The sequence below is a fragment of the Aphanomyces astaci genome (assembly GCF_000520075.1).
Source record: "Aphanomyces astaci strain APO3 unplaced genomic scaffold supercont1.2, whole genome shotgun sequence".
Taxonomy (NCBI): domain Eukaryota; phylum Oomycota; class Saprolegniomycetes; order Saprolegniales; family Verrucalvaceae; genus Aphanomyces; species Aphanomyces astaci.
The window spans coordinates 2,040,953-2,059,303 of NW_009798265.1; the positions used below are offsets into that span (position 1 = coordinate 2,040,953).

Consider the following 18,351-nt stretch of genomic DNA (forward strand, 5'->3'; position numbering starts at 1 on the left):
CGAAGATTTTGGCTCAACGCACAATATAGTCTCAATATATTAAAGCAACACGGGAAGGTCCTTGATTCCAGCGCTCTCGTCGGATTCGACGTGACTTCAAATAGTGTGCTGGGCTTCACCGTTTTTACTGAAACCCCTAAACCCCGAAATCATGATATTAAGGCAACACGGGAAGGTCCTTGATTCCAGCGCTCTCGTCGGATTCGACACCGCAAAGGTCCTACAGGAACTTTGAATTGTGACAGAAAGGGGTTGTTTGTACCAACACATCTTTGCGCTTCTTCTCCATTCCGTCGGCGATTTGGTCGATGGCGTCCATGACGATGCGCTTTCGCTTGACCCATTCCGTCTGAAATAGTGTGAAGGATGATCACCACACTAATTAGAGGAGTCACTGTACCCGGTACTTGGTAAAGGACTTGGTCAACGCTTCCTTGGCTCCCGGGTCGACCGCCACCACCGGCTGCTTGTCCACTTGTTGCAGTTTCACTTGAAGTAGTTGGTTCTAAGGGTTCATAATCGTTGAGGAATTCCCATGAATATGCATCAAAGTACTTGGGTTTCCAACGTCTGCAGAGCCGCATCCAAGTCTGCGTCGGACATTTGGCTTGTTAACCCTTGTAAGATGGCCTCTTGGTCTTTCGCGGCCTTCTCGAGCGCCGCCACTTCGTCCAGCACCGTCTAGGCACATCAGAGTTATATTCATACAAAGATCAAGTGCCAACTCGAATATGGTCCTCCGTCTGAGCTAAGCTGTCGGCCGAAGGGCGAGGAAGTTTGGACTAGCACAACGAGCATGAGAGTTCTAGACATCAACGAGTATGACATACCTGGTTGTAGTAGTAGATCTGGCTCTTGCCATACGTTTTGACGTTGATTTCGCCCCTAAGTAGATGGAAACGAGTAGGAGTACGAGCTAAGGAGATGGCCATATTGCCATACCGTTCCGCCAGTGCGTCCAAGATCTTCTGCAAAATGGTCTTCCCGATGCGTCGATGCAGGTTTTCAAACACGTTCAACACACTGTACGGTCGATTGGTCTATCGACGTATTCATATGCCTGAACACCGGGGATGAGGAGGTAGATTTATGGTACCTGACGAAGGTACTTGGCAACTTCTTCGCTCGCTTCGGCCTGGTTCAACGTCTCCTTGGGCTTTTCGTCCTTGGCAGTCGCAGTGTCCTTCGGCTTCACTTCCTTTCCCTTCGTTTCCTTCACTTTGGCTTCAGCTGGCTTCGACACCTCAACCTGAGCTTTTGCCTTGGGGGTAGCCTTAGGTGTCGCCTTTGGCGTCTTCTTCACGGGCTCCAACTCGCTGTCGTTCGAGTCGTACTCGTCGCTCTCATCCTTCTTCACGCGCTTCTTGGTCGTAGGAGTCCGCGTGCTGTTTCTCACTGGCGGCGGGACCGGCGAGGTCGGTTCAAAGTCGTCGTCGTCGCTCTCTAGGTCGAAGTCATCCTCGGAGAAATCCGACATTTTGCAATGCAATTCAAGTTTGGCGGGAATTTCTACGAAGTGCTATATGACTTAACCGGAACGCACTTAGTAAAGCAATGTGTATCTTGAAAGGTTGCACAAGTCCAGCATTCAATGTCCAAATGAGTCATATCCGACCGCTCGTGGTGAACGTTGTAACAACGGTCACTTTCCATTCTTCGCCATGAAACTCACCGTCCTTGCCGTGCTCGCTGCCGTGTTCACATTAGAATGCCACGCGTCTTCGTTCCGCGAGCCCCGCCATCTGATGGCCGCGGAATGCGACAAGGACTGCTCGCCCGAACAAGGCCTGTCGTGGACGCTGTGCAAGCTGGGCCAAGCCGGCTCGTGCACGTGGCAGGGCGTGTCCAGCGCTGGTGCCTACGTATACCACGGCGCGGCAAGCTTAGTCGGCGCCCATTCCGACGAGGAACCGACTAAAGTGGACAAACCTGTGAATGGTACCAACACCACTGCGGTGGCAGAAACTATTGTCAAAGACGACAAGAAGCCCAAGGACGATGACAAGAAGCCCAAGGATGACGACAAGAAGCCCAAGGATGACGACAAGAAGCCCAAGGACGATGACAAGAAGCCCAAGGATGACGACAAGAAGCCCAAGGATGACGACAGACATCCCAAGGATGACGATAAAGAGGACAAGAAGCCCAAAGATGACGAGGACAAGAAGCCCAAATATGACGAGGACAAGAAACCCGCTCACGAAGACAAGGACGACAAGCGCGCTCATGACGATAAGGAGCCATCGCATTAGAACGAGCACCAACCAGCCGGCTAGACACGTTCAATCTGCCGGCCGAGACGACTAAAGGAAGTATAGCTGTAGCCGCGTGCATGTGTCGTAATAACGCGTAGTATATAGGCCTGTTGGTTAATCTAATCAATGCGCATATAACTTTTTACCAGTTGTCCATGGTGTTTACCAGTCTGCATCAATACACAGCTCAGGCAACCGCTTACCTGTGCCCTGTTACTCCCCCGAAAAGATGACTACGACAAAGCCCATGATCCAGAACGATCTCTCCGAGCTTGAAGCCCTTCATACAGCACATGAGTTTCCAGGTTCAAGAGCACATCGCCAAGCCAAAGCAGCCTGTGTGATCGGCGTCGACTACTGTTATACTACTTGGTACTAATATTCCTAAAAAAAGCGATAGCTGTAAGTCTGAAAGAGACCACAATTAACGTTAAGCTTACAGTCATCCCCCGATTTTTGCAGCCTGATTGATATAAACGAATATCCTGTGTAATCCGATCAAATATTAATTTAACAGGTTATATATAAAAATAATTATTACCAGTATTCGGAGGCAGTAAGAACTCAGTGTTCACTGGAGCGTCGCTGGCTCACCATCAGTCTCCCCCCGGTTACAGGGCTACTAGTACTAGTACGTGCGAAACAGTGTATTCGGATGGGATATACGTAGTAATTCCCTCATTCACAGTCTAACTGTATTTCGGATTAATAGTAAAACACCAGTGGAACTGTTTTAATGAGGGAATTATTCGACACACGATATTGCTTGCAGCTTGTATAAATCTATATCTTGTTCAACATTTATATATATGCATAGAGTGAAGAATCGATACAACTGATAGCCAATCCTGCGCAAATAAAGAGTCAATCATTTCGACCACACTAACGTGTACTACTGTAGTACACTTCATTTTCATACCATCTCATTCTCTCGTTCACTGTGTACTACTGTACTACTGTACTACGTAGTAACAGTAAGCGCTGTTGAGCGAACATAAAAGTCCGCTGATTGGCTGACATGTGACTTACCTGCCTGCCATCTGGCACCTGACCAGATTTTGGTCGATTCACCTTGTATACCATATACTCTGTTTTGTATGGGCTAACTTTGGCGGCACATGTGAAAGTAACCAGCAGAATTGGCCGCAATTCATCGGCGGCGCATCAGCATGAACTTCGACCATGAACTTTTCGGTCGCCTTCATTCGTTTGCGAAGACAGCGCCAAACGACGACCCACTTGCCGCGACTGCCATGGACACCATGTACTCAATCAACTCGAGAGAGTGCTTCCTTGTGGCCGTCCTTGGGCCAAGTGGGGCTGGCAAGAGCGCCGTGGTGAACTTCATCACCAATTCCAGTCGGACCGACCCTGCCTACTCCCCACTCAACTGTCGCCACAGGGACTATACCCCCCGAGTCCACGCATGGCACGCCCTGCGCCTGATTGACATCCCAGAAATACCCCCAAGCACCAGTCCAAGGTGCCACTACCAGTCGTACCTCCTGCAGCACATGAATCTGCTCATCTTTGTCGGCCAAGACGGTCGCATTTCCCCGGTCGATATGGAGTTGATCCAACTGACGCAACAACAGGACCGCCCTGCCATGTACATCAACACACGGATGGACCTGTCGTGCGCCAACTACCGCCACGACCACGACTTGAACTCGTCCGAGTCCGACGTGTTCGACCAGCTCAAGAGGGCGTTTCTGTCGTCTTCGCCCTTTAATAGCCTGAACCTGCCCGTGTCCTTCGTGGATGTGTCGACTAAGAAGCCTCTTCCGTTCCTGTACGACAACCATCGGTGCCTCCAGCAATTCCTAGACTTCGTTGACCAGCCGCCGACCACCCCCATGAACATCGACGACCTGCCGAGTAGTGCCATTTCCCTACCTATTGAACACCCGCAGTTGACTTCGCCGACTAGTTTGCCATCCCTAAAAGTACCACGCAGATGCTACTCAACCATATTACTAGTGAACTCATCCTGTCGTAGGAAATACTACTGCCGTCGCTTCGACCATTTCTTGGCGTGCATGACCACATAGTACCGTTGCCACCCCAAGGCAAAGTGATTCAACCCGTCAACCCCGCTGGAAAATGGACCCAAGACGAAGTACATTGTTCGATATTGCATCAGCTTTGTTATATTTCGGTGGTAGGATGATCGGTTAAGGGCTGGCATCGAGATTCACGGACCTCGCAATTGGAAGGTACTTCATATTCATTGATTTGTTCCTAAGTTTTATGCGGTTAGGCCATTGCGAGTATGGTGCGCAACAGAAACCACGCGCAGTGTCTGCAGCGATGGAGGAAGGTGCTGCTGCCTGGCCTGCGTAGGGGCAACTGGACCTGCGACGAGGATGTGCTGCTGCAAGCCCAGATTCGCCTGCACGGGGGACACGACAAGCTCAACTGGTCCGCCGTGGCGGGGGGCGTCCCTGGACGAACGTACCGATGTTTCCACCTTAGTAATGCTTATGCATGTACCGTAGGGCCAAGCACTGCCAAGAGCGGTGGAGAAACTATTTAAACCCAGCTATCAAGCGAGGGTACCTACACTCGTACCTTTGGATGATGGCTAACTCGTTCGATACAGACCGTTCGATGGGGAAGAGCTAGACCAGCTCCTGGGTCTTTACGAGTTGTGGGGCAACCAGTGGACGCGCATCTCGGACGCGATTCCGGTAACTTGTATACCTATGTGAAAGTGGTTTCAAGCGATATCTTAGGGTCGGTGCCCTGTGGATTGCAAAACCACGTGGCAGTCGATGCATCCACAACACAAGCTCAACCCCCGTCCAGGCCCTGGAAGGCCCAAGCGCTTTGGGTAGAAGCCAGTGCCGATAAAATGTTATTGTGGTAAAATATGGATGGTTGTTAGGTCGTGATTGTGTGTTCGTACGTATTATAGTAACGTAGAAAACCAATTTAAGAACACTTTTTCCGAGACGCTGCCGTGGAAGGAACGAAGGTCAGCATGGATGGATCAGATTCAAATTCCGAAAAGTGCTGGATGAGGCCTAAGAGGAGTTGATTCATTGGACATTCAAATAAAGGTCTATATGACAGGCATAAAGACTATTTTCGAAGCAAATGTACTTAAAAAGTGACAACCAGTTAATGGTGCATACTATTATCTTAAAATTTGTAAGTACGACGGTACTTGGAACAGTCCCTAACTAGTAATCTTTTTCTCAACATATAATAAGCCAATCAAAAACCACCGTCTGTTCATAAACGACGTTGATCGGCTGAAATTATTAGGCCATCGACAGGTGCTCGCAGTGGCAGCCCGCCTCCGAACTTCGACCAGGCCTGGTATCGCGCCAGCTCCCGCCGGGTGGGGGGTTCGACGTTGTGGGCTTGGACGACGGGTCGAAGTTCTACCCGATGGGAAGCCGTTCGATGTCAGCTCCAGCGCGACACCGGACGTCAATGGGGCCGTTGCCACACTTGACGATGGCGCCCCTCATCAGCAGGTACACCACCACCAAGCCACCTGACCTATTAAATTATCTCAAAAATATCGTTTATTTGAATTTACAGTTAATACTCCTTGGAATAAAAAATAATAATTAATTTTATATTAATTGTTATTAAGTAATTATTAATTATAAGTGGTTAATTTTTATTCTATAGCGAGGAGCCTCATCAAGCGCGATCAGCCGAAGTTCGCCAAGCTCTTCATCGTGGAAGCCCGCGGCCAAAAACGCCATTACCATGAGCAGCGGTGTGTGCATCGGGACGGTGTCGACGAGCTCCTGACTGTGGAGGCTCTCGCCTACCACGCGCACTTCGATCTCGATCGTTCCATCTAGGTTATCCGCGAGACGAAGTATGAGGAGGCGTCGTGTTCTGCCTCGACGTCAAGCAAGTTCGTCGTTATCGCCCTCCTCAAACACTTTGCGATGGATTACACCCTCCTTTGCACGAGCGATCGCATGACGGACTAGCAGGTGAGCTACATGGCCATCCTCATGAATGAGGCAGCCCAGGACATCGACTTCTTCCATCCCAAGGCCGTCATTTAGTCGCTCATGCCCGGGATCAAGCCCGATGGCGCGAAAGCGCTGGTGCGCAGCAGCTACAACTTCAACGACAAGGAGATAAAGTTCAACATCTCCACGTTTTGGGGCCAGATGTGCGACGTGCTGTGCAGTGCGCTACCAGCCACGGTGGCCGAGACCGATCATTCCGTGCCAAGGGCATCAAGAACAAGAAACGTGCCGAAACAGCCCTAGCTCCGAAAACCGTATTGGCCGCCGACGTCAAACAACTTCAAGACAGCGCCATACCGCCGGCCGCGGGGGCCAAATGTCTAACGCTTGAAGCCAGAACTCGCAACGCAGGTTGCTGTTATGGTGCGGTGGTGGCAGTAGCAGACTATTTGCCCCACCCATCAGTAGTGTTATGCTGGTCCGGTAAAGGCCCACATTACCTGAGTGATTATCCAAGCGATTATCCAAACGCGTCCGAGGCTACGAAGCTCGCGAACGCCAAGACGGAGCGAGCAAGAAGCCAGCTTTGGCGAAGCAGCTTAAAGACCTGAGCCTTCCCCGCGGATTGTACCAGGGTGTGTGAACGACGACAATATCGCGGCTATGGTGCCGGTCTTACACAGCACCGGGTGCCGGCCACGAGGCTGTGCGTGTCGCTCAGGCGCATGGCCTCTCCGAGGCCGGGACTCGTGAGGTCATGGCAGCCATCGACGTTTTCGTGTCGCCCGTCGACAATGAGCCGCTCAAGGTCGTCCTGCAGCAAGGTGCTATGCCCGTCCTATGCACGGCGCGTCGCTACACCCCCACATTCTGTGGCCGTGTGGCTCGACCACGAATTGGCCGTCGCCAACCGGGACTCGCACTGTGCCTCGGCGCCGCGTGTCTTGTCCAAGAACAACGGCGAGCTGCGCCTCACAGTGGACATACCTAGCGTGAACGCTTTCACTCTCTCGCTGGTGTGGCCGATACCCATCCTCGATGTCGTCATGTCTCGGTTGTCGGGGAAGACGATGCCCTTCGTCGGTAATTGGTTTCGGGTTTCTGGCAGCCTGGATTGTACCAGACTGCCAGATTGGTTGCAGGTACTCGGCATCAACAGTGTCGTCACACGCCGATGTGCGTGCAGAAGGGGCGTTCCGACACTGTCGCCTATTACCAACGTATTGCGCAGGAAGTGTACGGCGAGTAGTTCGGCCACGGGGGCGAAGGCTGGGTCAATGACGTCCTGGGCAGCGCCACCGACGAGCTCAGACTCATCGACCTCTTCAAGTTCCTCCTCGCCCAGTGCGGCCAGTACGGATTGGAATTGCACCCAGGGAAGCGTACATTCTATGCCACAGAGGTGGTGTGGTGCGGTCGCCGGGTCAGTGCTGCCGGCATAAGCCGCGACTGCGAGCGTATCGCGGGTCTCTCGACGCCGAAGGCGGCGAACCAATTGCAACAATTTATCTGTGCGTTGAACTGGCGTGCGCACGGCCGCGGGCACGTGCAAGAAGACGCGTCTCGCTTCGGTGGCGCTCGCGGATAACTGCTGGGCGCCGTTGACGGCATCGGACGCATCATGGCGAGGCTACCAATCGGGAGACGCTAACGGCCACTTTCATGTGGCGCAAAATCACCAAGGATGTCGTCTCATCGTGCACCAATGCATGTGTGTCGGCAATGATACTGTGCCGTGTCCTCTCGGTGAGACGCTGTATGCGACATCCCGAACGCGTCATCCACTGTTACTTCCTGTCCTATACGGACGGGCACATCCATGTCATCCTCGACCACGCGAACCAGATTTGCTAGCTCACGGTCCACGACGGGTGCCGGGCGTCGACCGCCGGTGTCGGACCAAGATCACCACTACAAGAGCCGAGTCATGGTGCTGATGCGATCCGTCCTCAAGACCATGAAGACAGGTGCTCGCCGATAACTGACCATTTTCTAGCCAGGGCATGCGCTTTCGGCCTACAGTGTCGCGGACGAGGTGCAGGAAGTTCCGGTAGCTTCCCTGGTCCGCCTGCGAGAGGACTCCTTTGCCAAGCTCGCCGCTGCCCGGAAGCAATTCCACCGTGAGGCCACCAAGAACGTCGCCGTACTCCGGGACAACGGGCGTGCGAGACGGAGCAAGAAGCCGAACGTGAAACAATTCTGTGCGCCAACGCCTTCATCGCCATGTTCTTGTAGTAGGTACCTTGGCCGCTGGCCCAGACTCGCATGTTTAACCGCTTCGTCCAGTCCATCAAAGCATGAACACACACTTGGCTTGTAGGGACATCGTAGGCCATCTGCTCGCAGTAATGCGTAATGTCGTCCTTCAACACCAATACATACTTTACGCCCTTGTATACCTCGACCTTGTACAGGTGGTCGAAGTGAATTCCTTCGTTGCGTCCCTTCGCGAGCCATCTTGGTACATACGGTGTGTGGTGCCATCTTGGTGCATACGGTGTGTGGTGCCATCTTGGTGCATACGGTCTGTGTCCCCCCTTCGCATGACGGTACGATAAGCAACCCCGCAGGAATTCGGCCGCTCGGTCAGCTAGACGGCCGAGGTAGAATAGGCGCCTGATCGAGGCTGCCAGTGCAGCGTGGCCTGTATGTCCCATGCTGCCGCAGTGTGCGACCACCATGATCCGTTGGGTCACGTGATCCGTCGCATCCACACTCGGCCTCCACGTTTAACAACTCGCCATCGTTCGTCGTCTGGACGGTCGTTCGCTAGCGTGTTTTTCTTGGGCCTGAGGGCTGTCGTCGATGCAGGGCCACACAAAGTCGTCGTCCAGCACAACAAGAGCTGCGGTCGCGTACTTTTCTGAGACTTTGCCCCGCTTCTTCGTCCAGTTGTGGGACGTTCACGCGTTTCGCCACCAGACTTGGAATCGGTTTGCCCCAATGACTCATCATGTATGCCCATAGGTCGTGGACACCGTCGATATGGATGAAATCATAGTGGTGGCCGCCAATAATAGAAGTCCACCGCATGAGTAACCCGTGGGTGTGTGCTTTCCACTTCTCGCGGGGGGGAAAAATTGCATGAATCATGTTATCGCAGTACATGCGAAATCCCGTAGGTCGCATCAGCAGGCAATTCACCTTCTCGCACGCTCGCGCGATCGGATACGCTTCCTCTTCGATCACGACTGCCCGCAAATATTCCGGAGTGGCATAGTAGTAGCTCGTGGTGTTGGGCTTGGATTGCTGTCGCTTCGTTGAACGCCACCACTTGCGGAACCACAATTGACGATGCATAGTCGCTGACATCCTTGAACAGGCACATCGTTGCATCATCACCTTTGCCCTCGAGGTCCTTGGTCAAACACGGCTGGAGTGGGCCCACCGTCTGTGCATACTCGAAGCCCCATAACCAGTTGGTTGCACACATAAACCGCTGCTGCAAGTCGCCTGCGTTTGTATGATAGGGGATGGCACACTAGTGCTGGATCCCTTCCGGCTCCTGCTTAACGGCCTCGCCACTGATGATGCGCCCACACCACTTGACCTCATGAGTGTACAGCTTGGTCTTGGCCGGCCCAGCTTGAGACCAAAGTGCGCCACTCAATGTCTGATAACAATCTTCGTTCAAGGACTGCACATAGAGGGCACTGTCCAGATGACCCTGCATCACCCTGTCGGGGTATACACAGCTCTCCTCAAGGAGGTGGTGCTTCCTACATTGGAACACACCCATCGTTGGGGGTGACTTTCAATGGTTACACCCTTGCTGGGGAGTCGGACCCATTGAACTCGAGCCGCCATATGTCATGCTTTGTAAGGACACGCCACAAACCTTGTACACTTTCGATTTGAAATTGGTTATCGATGACCTCGTTGATCAGGTCTTGGAATGCCGCCTCCACCGCGTCCTTGGACTCGCCGCACGTGGGTCTTGTTCGCCTTGATATGATGGGTGGAACGATGGGACTGCTCCGTGAGAGCGTCATCACCTTCCTCCACGTCGTCACCATCATCATCCAGCTGCAAGGCCGCCACCTGTTCCAGCAGCCAGTAGATGTCAATGCCAATCACCTTGAGGGTGTTGTCTGAGGCTAGGAATTCATCGCCGTCCGCCACCAAATATCATTGCTGTTTGTAGCTGCAGGGCAAGGTCCACGTAAGCATGCGCCTCGAAAGGCAAGTTGTTGCAAGCCATCCCGATCCTCGGTTCCTTGAGCGCCACAGCCATACGGTCTGGTTGTAACGTCAACAATTAATCCAACATCGATTGTGGCAGAACGTTCTGGTCGGTACCGGTGTCTGGGCAGTAGGGTACTTCGAACACGCCGTTGAGTCGAATCCACTGCTGCTCGCCGTCTTCTTCGGCCGCCTTGGCCTTGACCACCCGTTTCGCCTTCAACTCCGCCTTGCGCTGCTAGTACTTGAAACGCATCGCCACATTCTTGCCCTTTCGGAGGTGGTCCGCTCGCGCCGCGTCTTTCTTCTTGCTCGGACATTCACGCAAACGGGATCCTGGTTGTTGGAATACAAATCATAGCGCTCCGCGGTCATCCTGGCTGGGGCAGACTGATCTCTGTCCTCAAGCGGGGGTCGCACTGCCGTCGGGGTCCCATACTTGTTCGTCGACGGTACTCCTATCGCTCCATGAGCACGAGGAAGTCCGTCGCATCCACGGTCCACCGGGGCCAGCTTGGTGTAACCGTCTTTTAGCCGCGGAGCGTTTCCGTTCTGGTAATACGCTTCACGCTGATGTTGCTCGTTCTTGCGCTGGACTATGGGCTTGCCCGTGCGACGTCCATTCTCGTCCCAATTGCGTCCTCGCTTGCGATCACCACCCCGTGACTTCATTACTAACTCTGCCTGATATGTTCGTTCAAACTGTTCCGCCAGAATCTTGGAAAATTCCACCAGGGTTCTGGCTTGGACTGTCTTCATCTGCTCCCCGACTCTGTCCCGTATGTTGAAGGATGTGATGCACGACGCCACCACCTTGATGAAGGTCTTGAGCATGTCGGGGGGCTTGAGGTAGGGCTTCCACCCCGTCGTGTCAATGATATTATTCACTCGTTCCACGAATGACACCACGCGACTTGCCACGCCCCCAAAGGGTCCTCAAGCAATTTCTTGCATTGTTCCTCCATTTCAGCGTTGTTGAAGGCCCATTTGTTGGCCGGGTCGCCAAGGATCTTGCAGATACGTTTGAGGAACGCACTTTCATTGGTCGTCGATGTTGATGTCCCACAGGTATAGGCACGCAACTTCAACTATGCTGCGGTTGGCTAACTCAAGCAAGCCATGGGCGCCAGACATGTTGCAGTCTCTGTGCGTTCTCCTTGAACTTTTCTTCGTACCGGTCGCGCTTGTGCATCCATGCCACCAGGGAGTTACGGTCGATCGCAGTGATAGGAGGGTACTCGATGTCTTTCAGCACCAGTGAAGGTCTATCCTGGTGTGGACAACTCACCGGTGTCTATCCTGAGTTGCCTGGTTGCGTCGTCCACTGTTACGACACTGGCTGCCGCTCATGTGAGTCGAAAGCAGATGTTCGTGAGTGCGCATGTTCAGCCTTGGCCTGGGCCACGTAATCCGCTTTCTTATTCTCCGGTTTCGCCTCACGATTCTGCCGTCGTTCAGGGTTGGCCTTGTTAGGTGATGGATGCTCTTCCTTGGTTTCGTCGACGACCGTCAGCATGGCCGAGGTCCCACTTACCGGGTCCATCGCCAGCTCCGATGTGGGCACTTCCTCCTTGGTTTCTTCCCCTTCCTGGTTGACGGCCACGGTCTACTTCAGGCACTCGGAGCGTCTTCCCTTGGGTGTCGTTCGCAAGGCTTTTGGGGACGTACTTCGACTGCGCGTCATTGCTCTTAGTCTCACAGTTGTAGGTAGCTGGAACTAGTTAACTTTGTGCTGTTTCCCGCACTGCGCCAACAAAAACAACCAAATAAGGGAGCGCCGCCTCCCGTGAACCGCGCACTTACTTGATATGTCCGTTGCTGAGCAAAACTAGAAGTGAGCTTCGGTAGAAGTGTTAGATCGTTCCACGTGGCCACTGATTGGCTGACCATGGTGACCATTCCCAACCGACAGTTCCACTAGCCCCTAATAGTACTAGAGTGAATCTAACGCGTCGGTTCACCGAATTGGCGCCAAGGGACCCCATCAAGGGTCCCTGTGTGTCATGGCGGGGCATGGCTGAAGTCACCGACCAAAAAAATAGTCCATTGTCCACGTCGTACAGCCATCGGTCCGAGGTTATGCAACAATTGGACGACCTCCAGATCGCCATTGTCAGCGGCAGCTTTCGTCACTTGGTCGAACTTTCATCATGGTGCTGATGCAACAACTTCAACATTTCCACATGGGCATTGTATGCCGCTGGTTCTCATGAGAGATTAGAATTCGCCACAAATGTGGAGAATTGTAGTCGATTGAGGATGTTGTCAGAACAGCGACTTGGACAAGTCCCTAGGAAGAGGGCAGCATGGAGGGTGATACTCCCGTCTCTGCTCAGTTGTCTGTGTGTACGATATACGCTTTCTTTGAGCTACGTAGTATTATTATGCATCTGATCGAAGTCGGAGTGGGTAGTCCAATCGAATAGCGGCAGCCAAAAGGCAGACAAACGATTAGCCAATGAAATTGTTTCGATCAAAAATTCGAACCAATGATAGTTCAGGAATATTTGCCAATGATTTGGCCCATTTCTCCCAGTCGACCATTCTATATGCAATATTTGTATAGAATGCATTTGATGGTATGAATTGCGCTTCAAGTCGATTTCTCCAAGAAACTGCCCAGTCCAAAATTGGGTGAAACGAACAATACCTCCAGCCGGAAATAAATCCGCCCTACTAATAAATTGTAGAAGGACGGAAATAAACCAGCTACAAGAGAGACCCCCATAAGAGTATAAAATATTGCCACATAAGAATTGCTGAACGCACATTGTCTTTGCTGAAGGACATATTAGATTTGCTGAATTGAATATAGAGTACGTTACACACGAGATCCACTTCGATTGGTTATTGAGCTCACATTTCAATGTGATTCGCTATTGTATATGACTTCAGACTCTCAATTCATATACATATCACCATATGATTTGCTATTTCTCCCCAAGTTTTGTGATTTCAGGAGTGGGAGTTCGTAACTGTAGGTACTAACAGTGGTTACATGTATTGATTTCTAAAGGCATAATGAAGAGAGCGTTTTCAGTGATGGTTACTAGTCTGGGTCACTGTCACTACTATCTTCGGATGCGTCGTCCAACGACATACCACCTTCTTCCATTCGCAAGTAACAGCTCATACGTCTCTTGTAGAAGCTTGTCACAGTGCCGAACGCAATTCCAAACGACATCCGAGGGTAGGCTGACAAACGCGGCGTCCAGACGCGACCGCACATCCCCAAACGTCGTATCCACGGTATATTGAACTCCAACGCCACCTTGGACTTTGGCCCAAACCATTTCAAAAGTTTGAAGATCCGAATGATGTGGTGGTGTGAAAACCACATCGTGTCCTCGGGCCCGCGCCATGGACACTACAACCGGGTCGATACGTGTTGAGAAGACTGGTTTGAGCCTCGCCCATATGGTCTTCTTGAGGTCGTGACCGTCCACGTCAACCGCATAGCGCTGACATACGATCAGCAGGTCTGCTTTGCGCCATATACCTCTCGGCGTGTCAGCAGGTAGGCCTTTATGGTATTTTGCATTATCCATCACGAACGTGACCCCTTGCTTTCCCAGTGCTTCTACTTCGGACACGACTTTCTCGAACCACTTGATAAAGTACGTGTGGTTGAACATCGCATGACAATCCTTAGGATCATTCTTAGCCTTCGCGCAGCCTTGAAAGACATCCACGCCAACGACGAAGGAGTCAGTGGGAGTAGCGGCCATAATACCAGCAATAAAACAGAACCGGCGACCGTTGTGCATTTCTTTGGTGGGGCCATCGTCCGTGGGGTCGTACAGGGAATCATGGTGGCGTGCGTAGTGATGATGAATGTAGCTCTCGTCCAAGTACACCACGGGCGTCGCAGGAACCACTTGCATCAAGTGTTGAACGTACACGTCACGATCTGCCGCATGGGCACTTGACACGGCATATACAGCGTGACCCCGACGCCTCCCCCGCTTGAACCAGCACAAGGAATTGTTAGACAGGTTGAAGCAGTTGACGGCCTCAGGCTTGCAATTGACATCGCAGTGGATGATCTTGGCTTCCAGCAACAACGTCATGACATCCTTCGCGACAGTACGGACACGAATAACGTTGCGTTTTCGAATAAATTGCCGCACCATAGACGTGACAGCATGTGTGTGTGGGATGCGTGTGGTGCGTTGTACTGGGTTGGACGGGGGTGGAACAACCAAAACGTTCTTTGATCGTAAGTACTGAGACCAAACTTCCTTTACAACCTTTTGGCTTCGACCGAGCAGGCGACCGATGGTAGAAGACACTTGCATTTGACCGTCACGGCGAATATCGGCATGAAGTCGCAGTATGTCAAGACGTTCTGCCTTTGTTAAACTTCTAGGTCGCTCCTGACGAATATAGCTGGCTATCTTGTCGTAGTCGTCGTCACTGATTGCGGTGGTGGAGGGCATGTCCAGAAAGGCGGCTTCGCGAATGGTTGGAGCAAGTTATTAATTTCAGCGGTTTCACTTTGTATCATATGCTAATATAAATAATACACACCACCTAAATAAGACCGCAGCCACCCGACGCAAGGCGGCGTCGTTCTTACGGACGCCAGGACAAAGATATCAGGGGAGCATAGTCAACCAGCTTTCCATGGGCCCTGACTAGCAGGTGTGGTCAGGACCGTTAGGCTTATCGCACCCGCGTGGCCATCGTTCCGTCCATCGATTCAATCGCCACGGCCACACTCACATGTCTGCGCGTCTCGATATTTGAGGCACAGAACGCAGGGGGAGTAACAGCTATCCGGACAAACTTATCCGGATTATGTCCTTCCGTACCCAACCAATCCGAGGTGATTTAGAATGAATGGCAGAAGCCTTCACATTCCGAGTCGTTTTCACCTTTAAACACTCTAGTGTCATAATTGAGTTCACTTCGTTATACAGTACATATACCGCCTCAAACACGGGTACCGGGGTGACTGCTGCCCCGGTGACTGAGACGGCCGTGCCTGCCTACAAGACCGCTGCACCGGGTACCCTGACCAAAACATCACCACAACATTCCACGACATGTAGCATATTGTTTCGGATCAGTATGTATGCATGAAGGTTGAAGTGGACCAGTGCGATCGTGGCCAACCACGATCACTGCCTCGGACATACCACGCATCATGACTGCTGGCTGACCACAACGGCTGCGCCGATGACTATGACGGGTACCCAAGTGACCATGACTACGGCGACTGCTCCAGCCAGGGACCAAGACCGTGACGCCAGGTACCCCGATCACGACTCCTGTTATCTTGAAATCAGGCGAAGAGTACTTTATGCTATACTAGTACATGTTTTCATACTAATGTCGCTGCTTTATGTCAAAGCTACATTGGTTTTTATGACAAGAGACCGACCTTAGGAAGTGGATGAATGCGGTGGTGGAAAGCTGCGTCGAACGAGGTCGCCCGTCACGACACGTCGTTGATCTCCGCCACATCGTGACAGGCGACCACGTTCGAGACCATGCCATCACGGTACGCATTCGACTCAAAACGTTAAAAGCTCATTCTATTTTGTAGTCTACACACAGCCCCATCAAAGTGTGGCTGCAATGGCATCGCCTTGATCGCGTCCGTTACATATGGTATCTCGCTTAATGACTAGTACTGTACATGTATATGTATACACATACAGTGTAGTGTATATGCACTATACGTATAGTGTTGGTATTAACAGCATAAAGTTATTGTGCTTTCGTTCTTCAGGATGTCCAAAAAACCAAAATAAATGTTGAAAATTTCGATTGTGGATCGGTTTTGTCAGCGCGATTCGATTGCACCCCCTCCCCAAATTTGTATGTCATTCGGTCGGCCAACACCACGTTGGACCTCCTCGTTGTGGCTGATGAATTGACCAAGAACGGCATCCCTACCTTCGTGGCCATCAACGCCAGTGACGACGAAAACGACGCGACCAAGAACGCCCTCTTGGGTGTCCAACCCCCCCTGTCGCTGTCTCACTAGTACTACACGACCCCTTCCAAGTGGGCGACCATCCAAGCCGACTACAAAGTGTACAATGCGACGGTTTTGCAGTTGGCTGGCTACCCTGCCGAACAAGCGGCGGCTGCCGTGCCGGTGATCATCCGCTTCGGGCAATCTCTGGCCGGTGTCGCCCTCAACGAGCTCGAAGAGGTGGAAGCCACGGTACCTCCGTACACTGGGCTTGTCTGACAAATCTTCTTCAACACGGCTTTGTTTTGGATGGAGATCTTGGAGATCAATCAATTTATGTCTGAATGGATTAAAGTCCTAAGCCAATCCGATCACGCTCTGGCGAATATCTGTCCAATCCAAACTTTGGATTCGGCCCAGTCCCTCCGCATTGGGCAAAACCACATATATAGAATATTTGTATAGTTTAATTTGTACAAGCTTAATAGAATCTTTGTATAGTTTAATTTGTACAAGCTTAATTGTATCAAATGGCTGGCTGCATCCCCGAGTCTGTGACCAAGCACATCGCCTACTCCGAAAACCCCTGCGATCAATTTTACCAATATGCATGTGGCGCGTGGGTCCGACATTGGTGGTGCATGAAGATCGGGTGTAGCTCGTGGAAGGTTCCATGACAAGTCGCATGCAGATGCAAGTTATTCTACTTGTCGTTCGCCCAAGCCTCGTGCTCCAAGAACACGGATGCCCGCCTCACGAAGCATATGTCGGACCCGCACCCACCCGGTCGGTTCCGCGTGATAGGGGTTTTGCAAAACAACGCTGAGTTTGCCCGTGAGTTCCAGTGCCCCACCGACTCGTACTTGAACCCGTCCAAGAAGTGCTTGTTGTGGGAATAGGGTTGATAGATACGAATATATGTAGCATTGTGTATTCGTGAGGAAAACCTAACTGGACCTGTTTGGAGTAGAAGCCTCAGGAGTAAAAAACTGCCCACGTAGAATCCTCAGAGAGTAAAAATCCCTGATCAGTGACACAAGTTTTAGGTGTGAATGACCGTTTTTCCTGACTATCATCAACGCATTGCTTAGAAACAGTCGTCATTCTCAACCGCACCGTCCAAGGTGAGTCCATATACCTATAGCGATCTTGTCCAACTAAAGACATGGTGAGCTTACCTTCTCCGTTCAGTGGATTGAGACCGAAATAGTCAGTCCGTATAAATTCGAGCATATTCGGCCTAGGGGCAACTACTACGTAGTATTGACTATTTAGGGCGGGAAGGTGTTCAAGGTTCTCACAAGCTAATTCCACTTCAGCACCGTCGTCCAAAGCTAACTTATGCCTCAGAGGTCATTTCCCGATATGATAGTTATGCAGATTTTTTTACCGTTTTACCGCTGGAGTTGATGAAAATGAAAATACAGAAACTGTAAAACGATATTTTACGGTCTGCTTACCGTATAGTGTAAGGGTTCGTCTGGTAACCGGAAATATTGCAATATTCAGGCCCAAAACGCCAATTTGGGGCCGAATTCAACAAATCTGATCAAAATTGAAACATGTCGTGCTGGAAGAGGTTTAACCCAAATCCAATAATTTCACGTGGGATACTCGTTGAAGAGATCCAAAACGCCATATTACAAAATGGACCTTTTACCTCCATTTTGAAAATGGCATTTTGGGTTAATCCCATTTTCCGAGAAAATGGAATAATATTATTGAAATGTTACCAGACGAACCCTAAATCTATTGCGACAGGTGATATTTCACAACCGGCCGACACTCGTTCTCAACATTTTGTTAATCCATTGCGTCATACAAATTTGAAGTATATTCAACATATTCACAAGTAAACATCAGTTATAACAAGAAAATTATTAGTTATTACAGGAGTCGCAATAGATTAACCCGTCGCAATAGATTAACCCGTCGCAATACATATACACTATACGGTATGCAGTCTTACCGGTGGGGATGCTCTAAACCCTCCAACGCCAATCGACGGACTTATTCGCTTCGTTCGTCCGTCGTACAGATGTGG

At 51.3% G+C, this 18,351-nt stretch overlaps 8 protein-coding genes across 11 annotated transcripts; 5 read left to right on the forward strand and 3 right to left on the reverse strand.

Moving 5' to 3' along the window:
- Positions 1-10: 10 nt before the first annotated feature.
- Positions 11-1,501, reverse strand: H257_01615. Of its 2 annotated transcripts, none has more exons than XM_009824912.1 (8): positions 1,097-1,501; positions 943-1,040; positions 831-885; positions 726-782; positions 556-681; positions 401-505; positions 267-349; positions 11-220 (listed from the first exon to the last, which is right to left on the reverse strand). In XM_009824912.1, the coding sequence occupies exons 1-8, from the start codon at positions 1,475-1,477 to the stop codon at positions 97-99; spliced, it is 1,029 nt and encodes a 342-aa protein (XP_009823214.1). In that variant the 5' UTR covers positions 1,478-1,501; the 3' UTR covers positions 11-96. The 2 variants fall into 2 exon arrangements, with proteins under 2 accessions (XP_009823214.1, XP_009823215.1); XM_009824913.1 differs by having other exon boundaries at positions 12-220; positions 263-349; positions 1,097-1,482.
- A 121-nt stretch (positions 1,502-1,622) lies between these two features.
- H257_01616 (hypothetical protein) lies at positions 1,623-2,403 on the forward strand. Its single transcript, XM_009824914.1, has one exon. The coding sequence runs from the start codon at positions 1,662-1,664 to the stop codon at positions 2,250-2,252; it is 591 nt and encodes a 196-aa protein (XP_009823216.1). The 5' UTR covers positions 1,623-1,661; the 3' UTR covers positions 2,253-2,403.
- A 1,021-nt stretch (positions 2,404-3,424) lies between these two features.
- On the forward strand, positions 3,425-5,092 carry H257_01617 (hypothetical protein; the record flags this gene model as incomplete). The annotated part of the gene is made up of 7 exons (XM_009824915.1): positions 3,425-4,201; positions 4,255-4,374; positions 4,421-4,471; positions 4,516-4,709; positions 4,754-4,810; positions 4,858-4,945; positions 4,991-5,092. The coding sequence occupies 7 exons, from the start codon at positions 3,425-3,427 to the stop codon at positions 5,090-5,092; spliced, it is 1,389 nt and encodes a 462-aa protein (XP_009823217.1).
- Positions 5,093-6,298: 1,206 nt separating this feature from the next.
- Positions 6,299-6,810, forward strand: H257_01618 (hypothetical protein; the record flags this gene model as incomplete). The annotated part of the gene is made up of 2 exons (XM_009824916.1): positions 6,299-6,436; positions 6,466-6,810. The coding sequence occupies 2 exons, from the start codon at positions 6,299-6,301 to the stop codon at positions 6,808-6,810; spliced, it is 483 nt and encodes a 160-aa protein (XP_009823218.1).
- A 114-nt stretch (positions 6,811-6,924) lies between these two features.
- Positions 6,925-7,787, forward strand: H257_01619 (hypothetical protein; the record flags this gene model as incomplete). The annotated part of the gene is made up of 2 exons (XM_009824917.1): positions 6,925-7,278; positions 7,449-7,787. 2 exons carry the CDS (start codon positions 6,925-6,927, stop codon positions 7,785-7,787), a joined length of 693 nt encoding a protein of 230 aa, XP_009823219.1.
- A 267-nt stretch (positions 7,788-8,054) lies between these two features.
- On the reverse strand, positions 8,055-9,511 carry H257_01620 (hypothetical protein; the record flags this gene model as incomplete). Its single annotated transcript, XM_009824918.1, has 5 exons — positions 8,055-8,398; positions 8,442-8,656; positions 8,723-8,843; positions 8,896-8,968; positions 9,059-9,511. The coding sequence occupies 5 exons, from the start codon at positions 9,509-9,511 to the stop codon at positions 8,055-8,057; spliced, it is 1,206 nt and encodes a 401-aa protein (XP_009823220.1).
- A 169-nt stretch (positions 9,512-9,680) lies between these two features.
- Positions 9,681-14,820, reverse strand: H257_01621 (hypothetical protein; the record flags this gene model as incomplete). Its single annotated transcript, XM_009824919.1, has 11 exons — positions 9,681-9,918; positions 9,986-10,135; positions 10,173-10,296; positions 10,322-10,438; positions 10,499-10,619; positions 10,700-11,236; positions 11,296-11,416; positions 11,557-11,646; positions 11,713-11,987; positions 13,564-14,457; positions 14,632-14,820. The coding sequence occupies 11 exons, from the start codon at positions 14,818-14,820 to the stop codon at positions 9,681-9,683; spliced, it is 2,856 nt and encodes a 951-aa protein (XP_009823221.1).
- A 408-nt stretch (positions 14,821-15,228) lies between these two features.
- Positions 15,229-17,206, forward strand: H257_01622 (hypothetical protein; the record flags this gene model as incomplete). Of its 3 annotated transcripts, none has more annotated exons than XM_009824921.1 (7): positions 15,229-15,392; positions 15,454-15,636; positions 15,773-15,887; positions 15,933-15,997; positions 16,097-16,346; positions 16,398-16,567; positions 16,999-17,206. In XM_009824921.1, exons 2-7 carry the CDS (start codon positions 15,563-15,565, stop codon positions 17,204-17,206), a joined length of 882 nt encoding a protein of 293 aa, XP_009823223.1. In that variant the 5' UTR covers positions 15,229-15,392; positions 15,454-15,562. The 3 variants fall into 3 exon arrangements, with proteins under 3 accessions (XP_009823223.1, XP_009823224.1, XP_009823222.1); XM_009824922.1 differs by having other exon boundaries at positions 15,469-15,636; XM_009824920.1 differs by having other exon boundaries at positions 15,229-15,636.
- Between the last annotated feature and the right edge of the window lie 1,145 nt (positions 17,207-18,351).